Here is a 13,823-nt window from a genome sequence, read left to right as displayed (position 1 = left end):
ACACTGCCTGATATCTGCATGCTGGTGTTTTTCATCTGACCAGTCTTGCCCCTGCAGACACAGGACGTTGCATTGGTGTGGGGGGATGGATCAAAGGGAAAGCTCTGGAGCAGGATGCAGTCAATTTATGGGCAAAGCTTCCACAGCTGGGGACCAAGGGAAAACCATATTTAAGGTAGACTTGTGGAGAGGGGAGCTGTCACACTGCTAGCAGGGTGAGGGGAGAGAGATGCTAGATCATACACTGGAGGGAAAAGACTTAACTGCAAACTGGGGAGTGGAGGAGATGGTAGCCAACAGAGGGAGAGAAGAGAAGGATAGAGAGAGAGAGATAATGGATCTGCAAAGGGAAGGAAGAAAGAGATGCACAACTGGAGGGAAGAGAGAGGAAGAGATGTTGGACTTGAAGGGGTGGAGGGTTGGTGAGAAGAAAGAGAAATATAATGGACTGGGGATGGAGGATAGAGAGAGGGTTTAGTATGGAAGAGATAATGGACCTGGGGTGGAGGAAGAGGGGAAGAAAGAGATCTATTGGGACACTGAAGGGCAATGGTGGGAGGGAAGAAAGAGAGAGAGAGAGAGATGGTCGACCCCAGAGGGCAGATGGAAGAGAAGAAGGAAGAATAAGAGAGAGAATGGACATGGCGGTGGAAGGAAGGAAGGGAGAGATGCTGGAAAGTGGAAGGGATGGAAGAGAGGGAGAAATTGGACCTGGGGTAGGTGAGCGGGAGATATTGGTCCTTTGCAAAATATAAAGAATTAAGAGCAGAGAGGTACTGTACCAAGAGGTAGAAGAGAGGGATGAGAAGAGGAGCATGGAATGTTTCTAATTGGGTTTATGTCAAGTACTTCTGATCTGGATTAGCCACTGGAAACAAGATACTGGACTAGATGAACCACTGGTCTGACCCAGTATGGTTCTTCTTGTGTGAGGTAGTAGATGAGGTGGATGGTGAGTGGGCAGGAGTAAGTTTGTAAAGGACCTTGAAAGTAATGGGGATGTTTGCCATTTCCCAGACTGTAACCCATAGAATTCTGGGTGTGAATGAAATGATACCACATATGATCTCTTAGCCTGTGTATACCTATATAAAGCTAGCACCAGAGGTTGCCAAACCTGTTCTGGTGATCTAACTTCTGAGTCAGGCTTTCATAAAATTCTATACAAATGTGCATGAAACAAATTTGCCTATGCCAGGTCTCCAGTGATGCAGTTTACTATCCTCACACTTTTGTAGATATTCTGAAATGCTGACAGACTGACAGATCACCAAGATAGAGTTGGGACACCCTGCTATACTGCAATCTGGGAATATTTTGATCTAACATTCTTTTTAATTTTTTAAAACTCCTGCAGGGCAGTACTTTCTTTGATGCTTTACTTCAGAAGCTACAGGTCACTTATCAGTTTAAACTGGAGGATTACATGGATGGAATGGCTATTCGTAGCAAGCCTCTGAGGAAGACGGTATGTGTTCTCTTCTCTTTCACTTTCTTACAAGTTACCTATTTGAGGTTATGATAACACACTCTTTGCATTTTCCTGTTAGCTTAATTCTGACATGCTACCTGGGCTTGTGCCCAGTAATATAGGCTGCTATAATGTACCATGAACTGGGTACCTACTTTGTATCTCTATAGGCTCTTTAGACCAGTGTTCAGTGGACATGGAATAAGGACCGTCCTTGATACTTCAGACCCATCTCTGCTATTACTTTTACCTGTTGTCCTCTTTTCATATTGCTTGGTCCTGATTTGTTATTTGCAAGTGGCAGAGGAATTCAGAGAAACACCAACATGGGGAAAATTGGAGAAAGTTGAATTCTGTTGACCAGATGGCCTACTCTGCTGCTGAGGGTATAAGAGAATATTAGGAGTATGCAAGAGGCTAAGAAGGAAGAGCTGAAAATATTGTAATGAAATAGTGCTACAAGTCTTGCTTGATCTCCTGACACCTGTGTTATTTCTGTTGTTTAGGTAAAGTATGCCTTAATCAGCGCTCAGCGGTGCATGATCTGCCAGGGAGACATTGCCAGGTACCGGGAACAAGCCAGTGACAGCACAAATTATGGGAAAGCACGAAGGTATTTTGCATAGTTATCACCTATTTCCTCTTTCCATAATAAGAAACAAGCAAAAGGTCCATCTCCAACAGTGGCATGTAGTGAGTGCTTAGGGGAAATATAAGAAGCAGGGCATAAATAGAGTTGGTATCCCCTATCAGACTCTTCCATCTTCCAGTAGTCATGATATAGAAGTGCACTGATTTTGGGGTTACATACCTGAGTGTTCTGAATTTAATAGCTTGCATAGCACAAGTTCCTGTAGGAGTGTGGAGATGGGTGTGTATCTGCATGGAAACTGTTTTAAGTCAAGGAAGGAGGGGTGGTTTCTCAGTGGCCTCTGTTAGGAGATGCTGCTTCCATTATGTCCAGTTGATTTTACAATGCTGCACAGCTCCTACCTGATCATGCATATTTTTCTCTGACAAGCACCCTTTCTTTGCTCCTTAGCTGGTATCTGAAGGCTCAACAGATTGCCCCCAAGAATGGCCGTCCCTACAATCAGCTGGCCCTTCTGGCCATCTACACGGTAAGTTCAGCAACCTGTCTTTATGGCAAGTGAAAGCAATGGAAACAAATTGTACTCCAAAGAGCCAAAACTGGTTCTGGTATACTCCAGTCAAGACACAGACTGATGGGAACACACTGTACCCTGACAAAGTGAGACCTGAAGCTGAAATGCTGCTATCAGAGCACAGAAGCTAATGGAGCCCTTTGACCAGTGAGGACAGGATGTTCTTTGCACATAAGGCAGAGCTTCCCAAACTGAGTGTTACAACCCTGGGGGGTGGGAAAGGTACTCTATGGTTCATCATTAGTCCATGCCACCCAGGAGCCACAGGCTTTCTATGGCCATGTGAATTGGTGGTGTGGCTACAGAAAATTTTTATAGAATGACACGGGAACAAATTTGTCCCCATCCTCACAGAAACTCAATTTCCCTGTCCCGTCCCTGTGAGTTTTGTCCCTGCCTCTGCCCCATTCCTATTAGCTCTGTCTTAACTGCACAAATCTTGAACACTTATGATTTTAAAATGTTTGAGACTTGGGCAGATGAGGACAGAACTTGCAGGAATGAGGCAGAGTCAAGAAAAGAACTCACTGGGATAGGACGGGAAAATGAGTTCCCATGGGGATAAGGAAAAATTTGTCCCCTTGCCATTCTTTTTAAGGCCCATTATAGCAGAATTCACCAAACTTTCCACGGCCACAATACCAATTCATGTGGCCACAGAATGCTTGGGAGAGAGGAACATCTGGATAAGAGGGCTTTTGTGGGCAGCATAGGGAGAAGTCTGGTTCTGTTGTAGTTATCCCAGTTTAGGTAAATGTGTGTTCATGATGGCATAGAGGGGGTGTGTGGTTCCTGCCGGTATTCAAGGGAATTGTACATCTGGTGTGGGTGATGTAGCACCAGATCTGAGTTTCTCAAAACAAAAGTGCACAAAATCTGTAAGTCCATTTGCTAGCATAGTTTTGTAATGGGAGATTCAGTTTAAGTGATATAAGAAACCTGTGGCCTGTAAAGTGATTAGCAAATAGCTTTTACCAAAGGTTTTCATTTTCTGCAATTTTTAAAAGAGATGATGATCTACAGAAAATAATTTGCAAGACCAAAGTCGTGGCCATTGAGATGCATTAATTTGATGGTTTATCTCAATGCTCCAAATGTCTTTAAGACCATTTTTTGGTTTTTTATTTACAAATCCAGATATTAATTTATACCATTTGGCCACGACTTTGGTCTTGGAGGTTAAGATGTACAGTGTCAGCATTTATGAGACAAACTTGGTTTTTTCTTTTGCATAGAGCTTTTTGGACCCCTGTTTGTTTACAAAAGATAGATAGTTCTAAGTCTAATAGATGCTGGCATTGTCATATTGAAGCTGGGACATTAGATCATCTTTTATTCTATTGTCCATTTATTTTATCATTCTGGAAATCAATTTGGCCTCAAATTAATAGGATGTTAGAAAACCCGGTAGCCTTGACATATGATACTATTTTATTTGGAACAACTATGAGAGCAAGAAGTCAAATTTCGCCAAATAACAACAAACTTTTGTTTATTTTAACTGGAATAGCAATACAACAAATAACATACAATTGGAAAAAATATGACAGGTTAAATTACAATTTCTGGTGGAATTCTGTATGTCATATGTACAAAATGGAACTCACTATTGCAACGCAAAAAGGTTATGTGAGTAAATTTCAGAAAGTCTGGGGACCGTTAACAGATTTTTGTAATGAATGATTAACTTTTCCCATGATAAGATATTTGATTAGAGGGGAATGGGGTGGGATTTTATTTCTGATTATTACATAATATATCAATATTTGAATGAATTTACAATAAAGATGATTTTATGTATTATTGAATTGGGAGGGAGGGAGGGATGGGGGATTATTATATTCAATAAGAATGATATAAATTTAGATTTCTTACATAATATTTTAACATTATAGAATACTAATTTCCTAATGAAATGTTAAATTTGATGCTAATATGTGAGTTAATCAAGTGTGTATCTTTAAGTTTTATATGAGTTTAATTGATACACTTGTTGTAACATACAAAAATGAATAAAGAATTATAAAAAAAAAAAAAAGAAAATAATTTGCAAACAAGAATCTCAACAAAAAGCTTTGAGGAGCTTCTATCTAAAAAGCTACATTTTAATAAAAAAAAAAATTGAAGACTGCTCAGTGCTCACCACACATGTGCCATACTTTTGCCTGCAGAACCAGTTGGCGGTACTGAAGCTCCCCATCAAGACTTCTGTTTTTTTGTGCTTTTGTGTTTTTTCATTTTTTTTACTTCATGTTTGATTATGTTCAGTTGCATTTAATAGAACATTATTTGGTGAATATTATCAGAGTGGTTTACGCCAGTCCAAACTAATAATGCTGCTAATTCAGTAGGACAGGAGGCCAGTAAGAAGGAAATACAGGGAGAGGGGAAGCAAGAAGAAAATATGCTGGACCTAGGACGGGGTGGAACAGAGTGAAAAGAGGGGAGAAAGAGAGAGATTGGACCCAGGAGAGGAGGGTAATACTGGACAGTCAGAGAGGGAGAAAGAGCTGCTGCACTGTTGGAGGGCAGCAGGAGAGAGAGGAGAAATGGTGGCCTGAGGTATGAGAGGAAGGAAAAAAAAAAGGGGAAGAGGAGAGAAGCTGGGCAGAGAAGAGGTGATAGTGGTTGGAGGGAGTAAGGGAGGAGGGCATGGCATAGTGGTTAGAGCCACAGCCTCAGCACCCTGAGGGTGTGGGTTCAAACCCCGTGCTGCTCCTTGTGACCCTGGGCAAGTCACTTAATTCTCCACTGCCCCGCTGTAACACATAGGAAAAATGCTTGAGTACCTCATTTGTAACCCATTCTGATCTCTTTTGAGAGGATGGGCTAAAAAAAATTGAATGAATGAATAACAAACAAAGTGGAGATAATTGGACAGAGCAAAGTAAGGACACAGAGGGAGAGATGCTGAATATGGGGGAAGAATAAAGACACTGAGAGGGCAAATGCCTGAATATGAGGGGAAGGGTAGGGTCAGGGACACAGAAGGAAGATGGTGGACATTGAGAGAGCAGAAATATCAGATGGCCAGAAGACTCTGTTAGGAGAGTTCAGAGAAAACCAGAGGAAACACTGGGGAAAAAAGGCCAACAAAGGAAGAAAACAGTATTGTATTCTGAAATGTATTAATTGGAATGTGTTTTGAGAGAGACGTTTAAATACCTATGTAATGTAAATGTAAATGCGCATGAGTCGAGTCTCTTTCATTTGAAAGGAAATGCTGCGATGGGAGGGCATAGGATGAAGTTATCAGAGTAATCTTAGAGAATACTTTTTTACAGAAAGGGTGGCAAATGCATGGAACAGTCTCCCAGATGAGGTGGTAGAGACAGAAACTGTGTCTGAATTCAAGAAGACTTGGGATAGGCATATGGGATCTCTCGGAGAGAGAGAAAGAAAGAGATAATGGTTACTGTAGATGGGCCATTTGGCCTTTATCTGCCAACATGTTTCTATAGTTTTGGGGGAAAAAAGCATCTCTGATATTTTGCATTTCAATTTCTGTTTCTCTAGTTTTGCTGTATATGCAGAGTTTGACTTCTTGAGGTTTCAAGTTCAGGGTTTTTTTTGTCCCTTGTTTCATATTTGTTGAGGAGTCTGTTTTACGCACATGACCAAGGTATGGTTTTTGAGGGTAAGGTTGTTACTCTTTGAGTCCTGGGAGTTAGTGCTGTTCTATTTCTCCAGTGTTGCATTTCATGCAGTGGGGAGGTAGTGATAAGAATTGCCTTACTGGGACAAACCGAAGATCTATGAAGCCCAGTATCCTGTTTCCAAAGACCTAGCTAGATCCCAAGTTGTCAAGCAGATTTTATGTTGCTTATCCTAGGAATAACCAGTAGATTTCCCCAAGCCATCTTAATAAAGGCCTATGGACTTCTCTTTTAGGAAATTATCCAAACATTTTTTTAAACTCTGCTAAGCTAACTGATTTCTCCACATTCTCTGGCAACAATTTCCAGTACTGGATGAGTGGAATCTTCGGAGATGAGTCCAGGGACTGGTGTTTGATACCACTGCAATTAATATAGGCCTGAAGAATGGTGAGCAAATGCACATGTAGTTAATACGTTCATGCACCTTCATTGAATCATCAATAGGACAAGAATTAGCATGGCTTACCTGTCATCAAATGATGAAACTGGTGCTTAGAAGCATTTTTACCCAACTGTTTGGAGTTAATAATGGAGGATCAGATGTTGTGATGTTCAAAGGATTTCAGCAAAATTAGCCATACATAGACTAGGATTCATATGTGGTTGTTGCAGACTATGTTTGATGCAGACACTTCAGTTATTCAGAAAGAAATTGCAAATTTCTGCAGAACAGCCTTGAATTCATCACTTCCAAGGGATGACTACAAGGAGCTTCTTGAGCTCTGTTTAATTTTTCTTGGTGGCTTCCCAGATGCAGATAAAATGAAGCCATCATTTCGAGCAAGGACCTTCCACCATGCACAATGGATGACGAAGGCCATCTACAATATTAAGATACTAGTCTTTAAGCCCGTTACATTAATGGGTGCTAGAATAGATGTGTCTGTCTGTCTTTCTTTCTTTCTTTCTCACTCCTTGGTCGCTGTCTGTCTGTCTCTCTGGCCCCCTGTCTGTTTGTCATTCCTTCTGTCTGTGTCTCTCCCTGGCCCCTTGTCTGTCTGTCTCTCTCCCTCTCCCTGGCCCCCTGCCTATTTCTCTCTGGCCCCCCAAGCAAACCAAGATTGCTGCCTGCCCCCCAGCACACCCCTCCCCCCAAAGCAGCCACTTTTCCCTCTCCCCCTCTACTTCCCTGTGCATCAGTAGCAGCCGGACGCCTCGCAGCACCTCGAAGGACACCCTCCTGCTGTTGCTCTCACCGCCGCATGCGCCACAAGCCAACGCACGCCGCAAAGCCAGCGCGCGCCGCAAATGGAACACGACACGGAAGCAAAAATCATGGCGGCAGGGATCACGCTGTTTCAACTGTGTATGCACGGGTAAGGGTTTTATTATAGAGGATTTCTGTTCCAGCAGTAGTTCTCTCTTACTGCCAAAGAAAGGCAGGGCATCAAAGAACTGTTTCTCTTTGTTAGCCTTATCTACATCTGCTACTGGCATGAAGCACTTCTTCCTGTAAATGCACCACTCAACGACTTGCATCTGCTTTCAGAACTTCAAAAATATCCAAACAAGACTGTTGCTAAGGCTGCGTCAACAACATTCACCAGACATCTGAGGTATTTGTCAGAAATTTTGGCTGGTCTGGCCTTTTTTGATGTCAGACTACGTAATGAAGTAAAGTCCAAGATGGTGGCAAACCTTCAGCTTCCACAAGTTCGGCAAAATGTTTTGACTGGCCCTGATTCACTTGGTCCCATCAGCCTGGTATCATGCATAACAAAGAGAACTTATGTCGTCTGTGGTGTTCTTGACACAAGTGAACAGAAAAACAATTTCTAGTTAAAGATCCTGCAAACTGGAAAATACTGCTGTTCATCTTCATTAGAGTCTATAAGTTTATTCAGGCTTTTGCTGCTACCTAACATACTGCTGGTTATTTGCTGTGTATATTTAATTATTTTTAAAGATATTTAGGTGTGGATTTAGTTTTCCTGATGAGCTTTTGTATTGAACTATTTTGTTTTAACAAGTTTTAATTTATTGTAGAGGACTTTATAGTTGTTTTTCTTTTATGTATGTTTATTTTATTATGTATGTTTTTATGTACTCTGCCTAGAATTGTATGATAGTGCAGAATATACAGTACATTTTAAAAAATTAAGAAGTGTAAATAGCCTGTGAGAAAATATCCAATAATTTCACTTCTTTCTTTTACTGTAGAGAAGGAAACTAGATGCTGTGTATTACTACATGCGCAGCCTGGCTGCCAGCAACCCTATCCTCACTGCCAAGGAGAGCCTCATCAGCTTGTTTGAGGAAACCAAGCGCAAGGTGAGTAGTCTGGTGAAGGCTGGTATGCTACGGGAAAAGGAACAGCTAGAGGGACAGCAAGTTAAAGGGTCAAGGCTTGTGGATTTGATATACCGCTTTTCTGTGGGTACAATCAAAGTGATTTATACAAATTACATGTAGGCACTTACTCTGTCCCTAGTGGATTCGCAATCTAAGTCTTCTACCTGGGGCAGTGGAGGGTTAGGTGACTTGCTTAGAGTCAAAAGGAGCTGAAGTGGGAAGTGAATCCAATTCCTCAGGATCTAAGCCCATTGCTCCAACCCAGTGTCTCTCAAACATTTTTAGCTACAGAAAACTAAATGGAGCAAATGTTTTTCGTGGCACATTATAATTTAAATTATAAAATTGCAAAACCAACAAAAATTTAATTTGAGAGTTATTTATTTAAAGTTCTTTAAGCTGGGTATGGATAATTGTAACAATGTTCAAACTAAAATACAGTGGTACCTTGGATTACGAGCATAATCCGTTCCAGGAGCATGCTCGTAATCCAAAATGCTCATTTATCAAAACAAAGTTCCCCATTGAGAATAGTGGCAACAGCAACGATTGGTTCCAGAATTCGGGGTCTGTACTTGTCTGGGCTGGGTGCTGCAGCACCGTCTCCTCCGTCCATCATCGGAAGAAGAACCCGATAGTGCCGCTTCGGGAGGGATGCCAGCCGCCGGAGAACCCCACAGTGCCGCTTCGGGGAGGATGCCAGCCACCGGATAACCTCATAGTGCCTTCAGAGGGATGCTTCCTCCATCTGCCGGCCAGCCCTCCATGTAGGATGCCCCTCGCATGCTGGAGAGCCCCCACCTGAGCCCACGCAGCCAAGCGCCGCCCCACCCGCACGCCGCGCATGACACACACAACGCCGATGATTGACGCTGTGCGTGTCACACGCAACACACAGGAGGGACAGCACCTGGCTACGCAGGCCCAGACAGAGGTCCTCCAACCTGCGGAAGGCACCCTATGTAGAAGGCTGGCCGGAAGACGGAAGAGGAATCCCCTGTAAGTGCTCGTTGATCGGGGCAGTGCTCGGTTTGCGAGTCAAAAGTTTGCCGAGTGTTTTGCTCGTCTTGCAAAACACTCGCAAACCGAGGTACCACTGTAGATAGAATAGAATTGCTGTTGTACAGGCAATGATCTTGTCGCGGCTGGACTACTGCAGTGTCCTGTACCTGGAATAACCAAAAACGGGCAGGGCATTGCGAGTGGTACAGAATGCCGCGGCTAGATTGATAACAGGAATGTCAAGATATGACCACATTATACCATGTCTTCGACAATTGCATCAATTTCTATATCGTTTTGTTTCATGCCACTTTTTGCTTATGATTATGGTTGTGACTATGGCACTTGTCATGTGACACCCCCCCCCCTATTTTAAATTGCCGGCGTTTTTAGAGCCGTTTTTACTTTCGGGTTGCTCAGCTCAGAGCACTGCAGATTGTCTCTACTAGGTAAGAGCCACCATGGCTTTATTTCATTCTTCCTTTTTATTTTTAACGTGCACAAAGTTATAAGTTATTTTAAGTTTCCATAAAATATTAGCTGATGGGGTTTTTGTTTTCTAAAATCTATTGCCACACTGCGACGTTTGTTAGTGCAGGACAGCTACCCTTCTTTCACGCTGTGCAGCAGAGACTTTTTATTTATGTATTTTTAAACCTTTCCGCATGCAAGGTTTTGTAATTATTTATTTTTCACTAATTATATTATACATTTTTTGGTAGGTTATAGTTTATTATGTGCATGCGATGTTTAGTTTATTATGTGCCCGTGATGCTTTTAGTTTCTTTTGCTGAGCCTTGTCCTTAAACATGGTTATGACCACGGCACTTTTTTGGTTGGCCCGAGACTTTGTCCAAGTTTTTAATTTTAGCCCACTGTGTATTTGAGTTTGACACCCTTGATCTAGAGCTTCAGCTATGTTAGTGGTGATGAGGTGTCTGGCATGGTTGAGAGTCTCGGATATGGACATCAACCTTCAGGACAGATTGGCTAATATTCCCTGTTTGGGAGAAGAGCTTTTTGGTGACTCCATTGAGGTGGCCACACAAAAACTCATTGACCATGAAAAGAATTGGAATGCTTTGGTTAAAACCAAGTCTAAGCCTCCCTCAGCTTCTCAGTCACCTGTATTATTCAAATGAGGTGACATAGAGAGTGATAAATTTGTCTCCATTTCCTTGAGATCTCAATATCTCCATCCTGTCCCCATGAGTTCTGTCCCTATCCCATTCCTATAAGCTTTTCCTTAACTGCACAAGCCTCGAACATTTATGGTTTTTAAAATGTTTGAGGCTTGTTCATATGAGGACAGAGCGTGCAGGAATGAGGCAGGAACAGAGAGAGAGAGAGCTCACAGGGTCAGAACGAGGATATTGAGATCCTGCAAGGATGGGTGGGTTTCTTGCAATATAAAGGTAGTAGTCTGGAGGCACACCAGATCTCTAAAGAAGGCCTTACACTTATGGGGAGAATTGAGGCCACAGAAGTTATAGGAGAGCACTTTAATCCCTGTCATTCTGAACCAAAAAAAAGTACTTTTCAAGGTAAGAAAGGAAGCATTGTAACCTCCCCTTCCCGTGATCATCAAGATCTCCCACCATATATCAAGTAAGTATCAGTCTCCAATAGCCAAAACCCCATGGAATATACATAGCATAAACAGAATCCCCCAGTCTCATGCATTTCTCATAGTTCTACCCATACACCATTCTCTCCATCATTCATTCTTACTTTCCTCGCAGTGCATCCACATTCACACCCAATCCCCCATTACCCCAATATGGAATGCAGTTCATAGCAAGGTCATGGCAGAGAAAGGTCTAGCACTAATAACACTTCTCATCAGCTGAGAAAACTGTCCACCAATTGCCTCCAGGCCATCCAGTCTCAAAAAACTCCATTACTGGTGTGAGGAGCTGCCAAACCATTTGAATTAGGAATCGATCCGTTTTCTACACCACTCTCTGCCAGCAAAATCCAGCTAGGCATTGCTGAATGGATTGAGATGCACCACTTGTCCCCGGAGCCTCTGGTATCTCAAAACTTTTCTTCAGAAGCAAATCTTTTTGCCTCACCGATAATCACTACTCAGTTATGTACTCCAAAGACTGTTATCAATAACCCAAAAGGGAAGATCCAGTGATATTGTATGTTAGCATTAGTGAGAGCAGGGGGTCATCTCCTGAAATGTTTTCCATTTCTGCAGGGTAGTAGAAACAAAGTCTCTTGGTAGAGCTCCACTCAGTTACATCCCAATGAACTGTCCCCAGCTCCCTGGCCCTGCGGAGCAACTTCTCTTTTAGAGCAAAATTTTGGAGGCATACCACAATATCCTGTGGCCTGTTCATCATCTTAGGTCCCAGGAGGGTGCACCCTCTCCACTCCTGGATCCAACGTGTCCTCTTGCAGAAGCCACCGATCCAGTTTCACTGCCACATCTTTGGCATCCTTATATAATGCAGTATTGGGCACTCGCCAAACCTGCAAATTATTGTGCCTGATTCTCAATGTCTTCCATTTTATCCACAAACTTGGATAAGTCTGCTCTCACATCTTCAAGACCCCATTATGTTCCCACCACTCTCTCTTCACAGGAGTCCATGTGGAGTTCCACCATATCAATTCGACTCCCCAGCTCCACATGGTCCTGATGCAACTCCTTGATTGCCTCTTTAACCTGCGCCGCTACTGCCGAAATGTCAGTTTTAACTTCTGTGAGCATGTCTGCCTTGGTTGGCACCTCTATTCTATTGCTCAGCTACAGGAGAGCTTTATCAGTCTCAGCCGCTATTGGCTCTAACATCACCACTGACGCCCGCCTTCCTTCCTCTCCCAAAATGCTGACGCCATGTGGTAATCTACCTGATATCTTCTCCGTGTGTCTCCACTCTCTTTTTCATTGACATACTAATGTCAGTGCTCTCCTCCACTAGACCCGAAATGTTTTGACTGGTTGCCTGCCGAATCGCTTCTAATTTAGGGATATTGACTGACTTTAGAACGGAGCCTCCAGATTAGGCAGTCATTGTCCCCGGTGATGTCACTTCCTCCTATTAAATATTTCTTTTTTTTTTTTTAGTTTTATTTCTTTATTAATTTTCAATTTAAATCAAGCTAAACACTTGTACAGAAAGCAATAGTCATAAAAACAAATAATCACGAGGTAATTTAACATCCAGTAAGAAAACATTATTTAACTATTTAAGCTCAAGTCCTCCTAAAGGATCCAAGATTTTAAATTAGCGAAAAATTAAAGTTACAGAAATTATTTTGCAAGATATTCAAAGCAGAAGCACTGGAAAATGAGGTTTCTTAATTATATTAGGGTTCAAGATAATCCTCCATCCAGACGAGACGTAGCTACGAAAGTTGTCAATTGAGATGGTTCAAAGAATACATATTTAACAGAACGGTAACACACTATACATTTACATGGATGTCTCAAATAAAAAGTTGCCCCCAGAGAGGTAACCCCAGGTTTCAAAAGAAGAAATTCACGGCGACGCTTCTGTGTCTCCCTTGTAAGGTCAGGGAACATCTGTACTTTACAACCAAGAAAAATTTTTTGTCTATTTTTAAAGTAAAGTCTTAATAACCATGTTTTATCTAATGGAAGCGCCACAGTTAGAATCAGAGTTGCTGGTGATGCCAAGTCTTTATCAGATGTCTCCAATAATTCTGAGTCCTGAATGAACCCGAAAAATGGGAGAAGAAGATATAACTGAAACAACAAATTCTCCCAACCCCCTAGAAGGAAACTGAGATGAGAGGGAGAGACCGCTAGTAGAGGGGATTCACTCAAAAGGAAGATAGATTCAATTAAATATTACTAAAATATATAAGAGAGCCCTCAGTCACACAGCCTTCCTCCAGTCTCCCGGAGATAATGGCTGTCATTGGTTTGCACCCAGAAAGGTGTCAATTGTGAAACATCCCCGGGCTCTCTTGTGAGTTTTAGTGATAAATAACACAAAAGTGCAGAAAAGTGTGTACAAAATCAAAAACACCCTTTCTACTAGTGGTCTCTGCCCCTGATCCAGTGGAGCCAAAGAAAGAAAGTTCAAGTGTCCAAATTCAATAATAAAGCCAATGGAAGATACTTAGCTTCTCAAGAAAAAACAGCCAGCGGGTAACCAAGTGTCCTACGGGACTCCGTTTCGGGGGTAGACCCCCTTCTTCAGGAACGGCTGGCTCAAAGCAGAAGCCCCAAAGTCAGCGGGCTGTAGCAGATTG

General features: G+C 42.3%; 1 protein-coding gene across 2 annotated transcripts in view; it reads left to right on the top strand.

Annotated features, from left to right (window-relative positions):
* The window catches only part of SMG6 (SMG6 nonsense mediated mRNA decay factor), a 317,581-nt gene that overhangs the window by 22,520 nt on the left and 281,238 nt on the right, over positions 1-13,823 (top strand). For both annotated transcript variants that reach the window (XM_033921220.1, XM_033921221.1), the window contains exons 5-8: positions 1,358-1,468; positions 1,978-2,084; positions 2,514-2,592; positions 8,457-8,567. In XM_033921220.1, the coding sequence (XP_033777111.1) occupies positions 1,358-1,468; positions 1,978-2,084; positions 2,514-2,592; positions 8,457-8,567 (408 nt within the window). The remainder of the gene's footprint in view (positions 1-1,357; positions 1,469-1,977; positions 2,085-2,513; positions 2,593-8,456; positions 8,568-13,823) is intronic.

The sequence above is a fragment of the Geotrypetes seraphini genome, chromosome 15 (assembly GCF_902459505.1).
Source record: "Geotrypetes seraphini chromosome 15, aGeoSer1.1, whole genome shotgun sequence".
Classification (NCBI taxonomy): Eukaryota; Metazoa; Chordata; class Amphibia; order Gymnophiona; family Dermophiidae; genus Geotrypetes; species Geotrypetes seraphini.
This window is presented reverse-complemented; position numbering and strand designations above follow the sequence as displayed.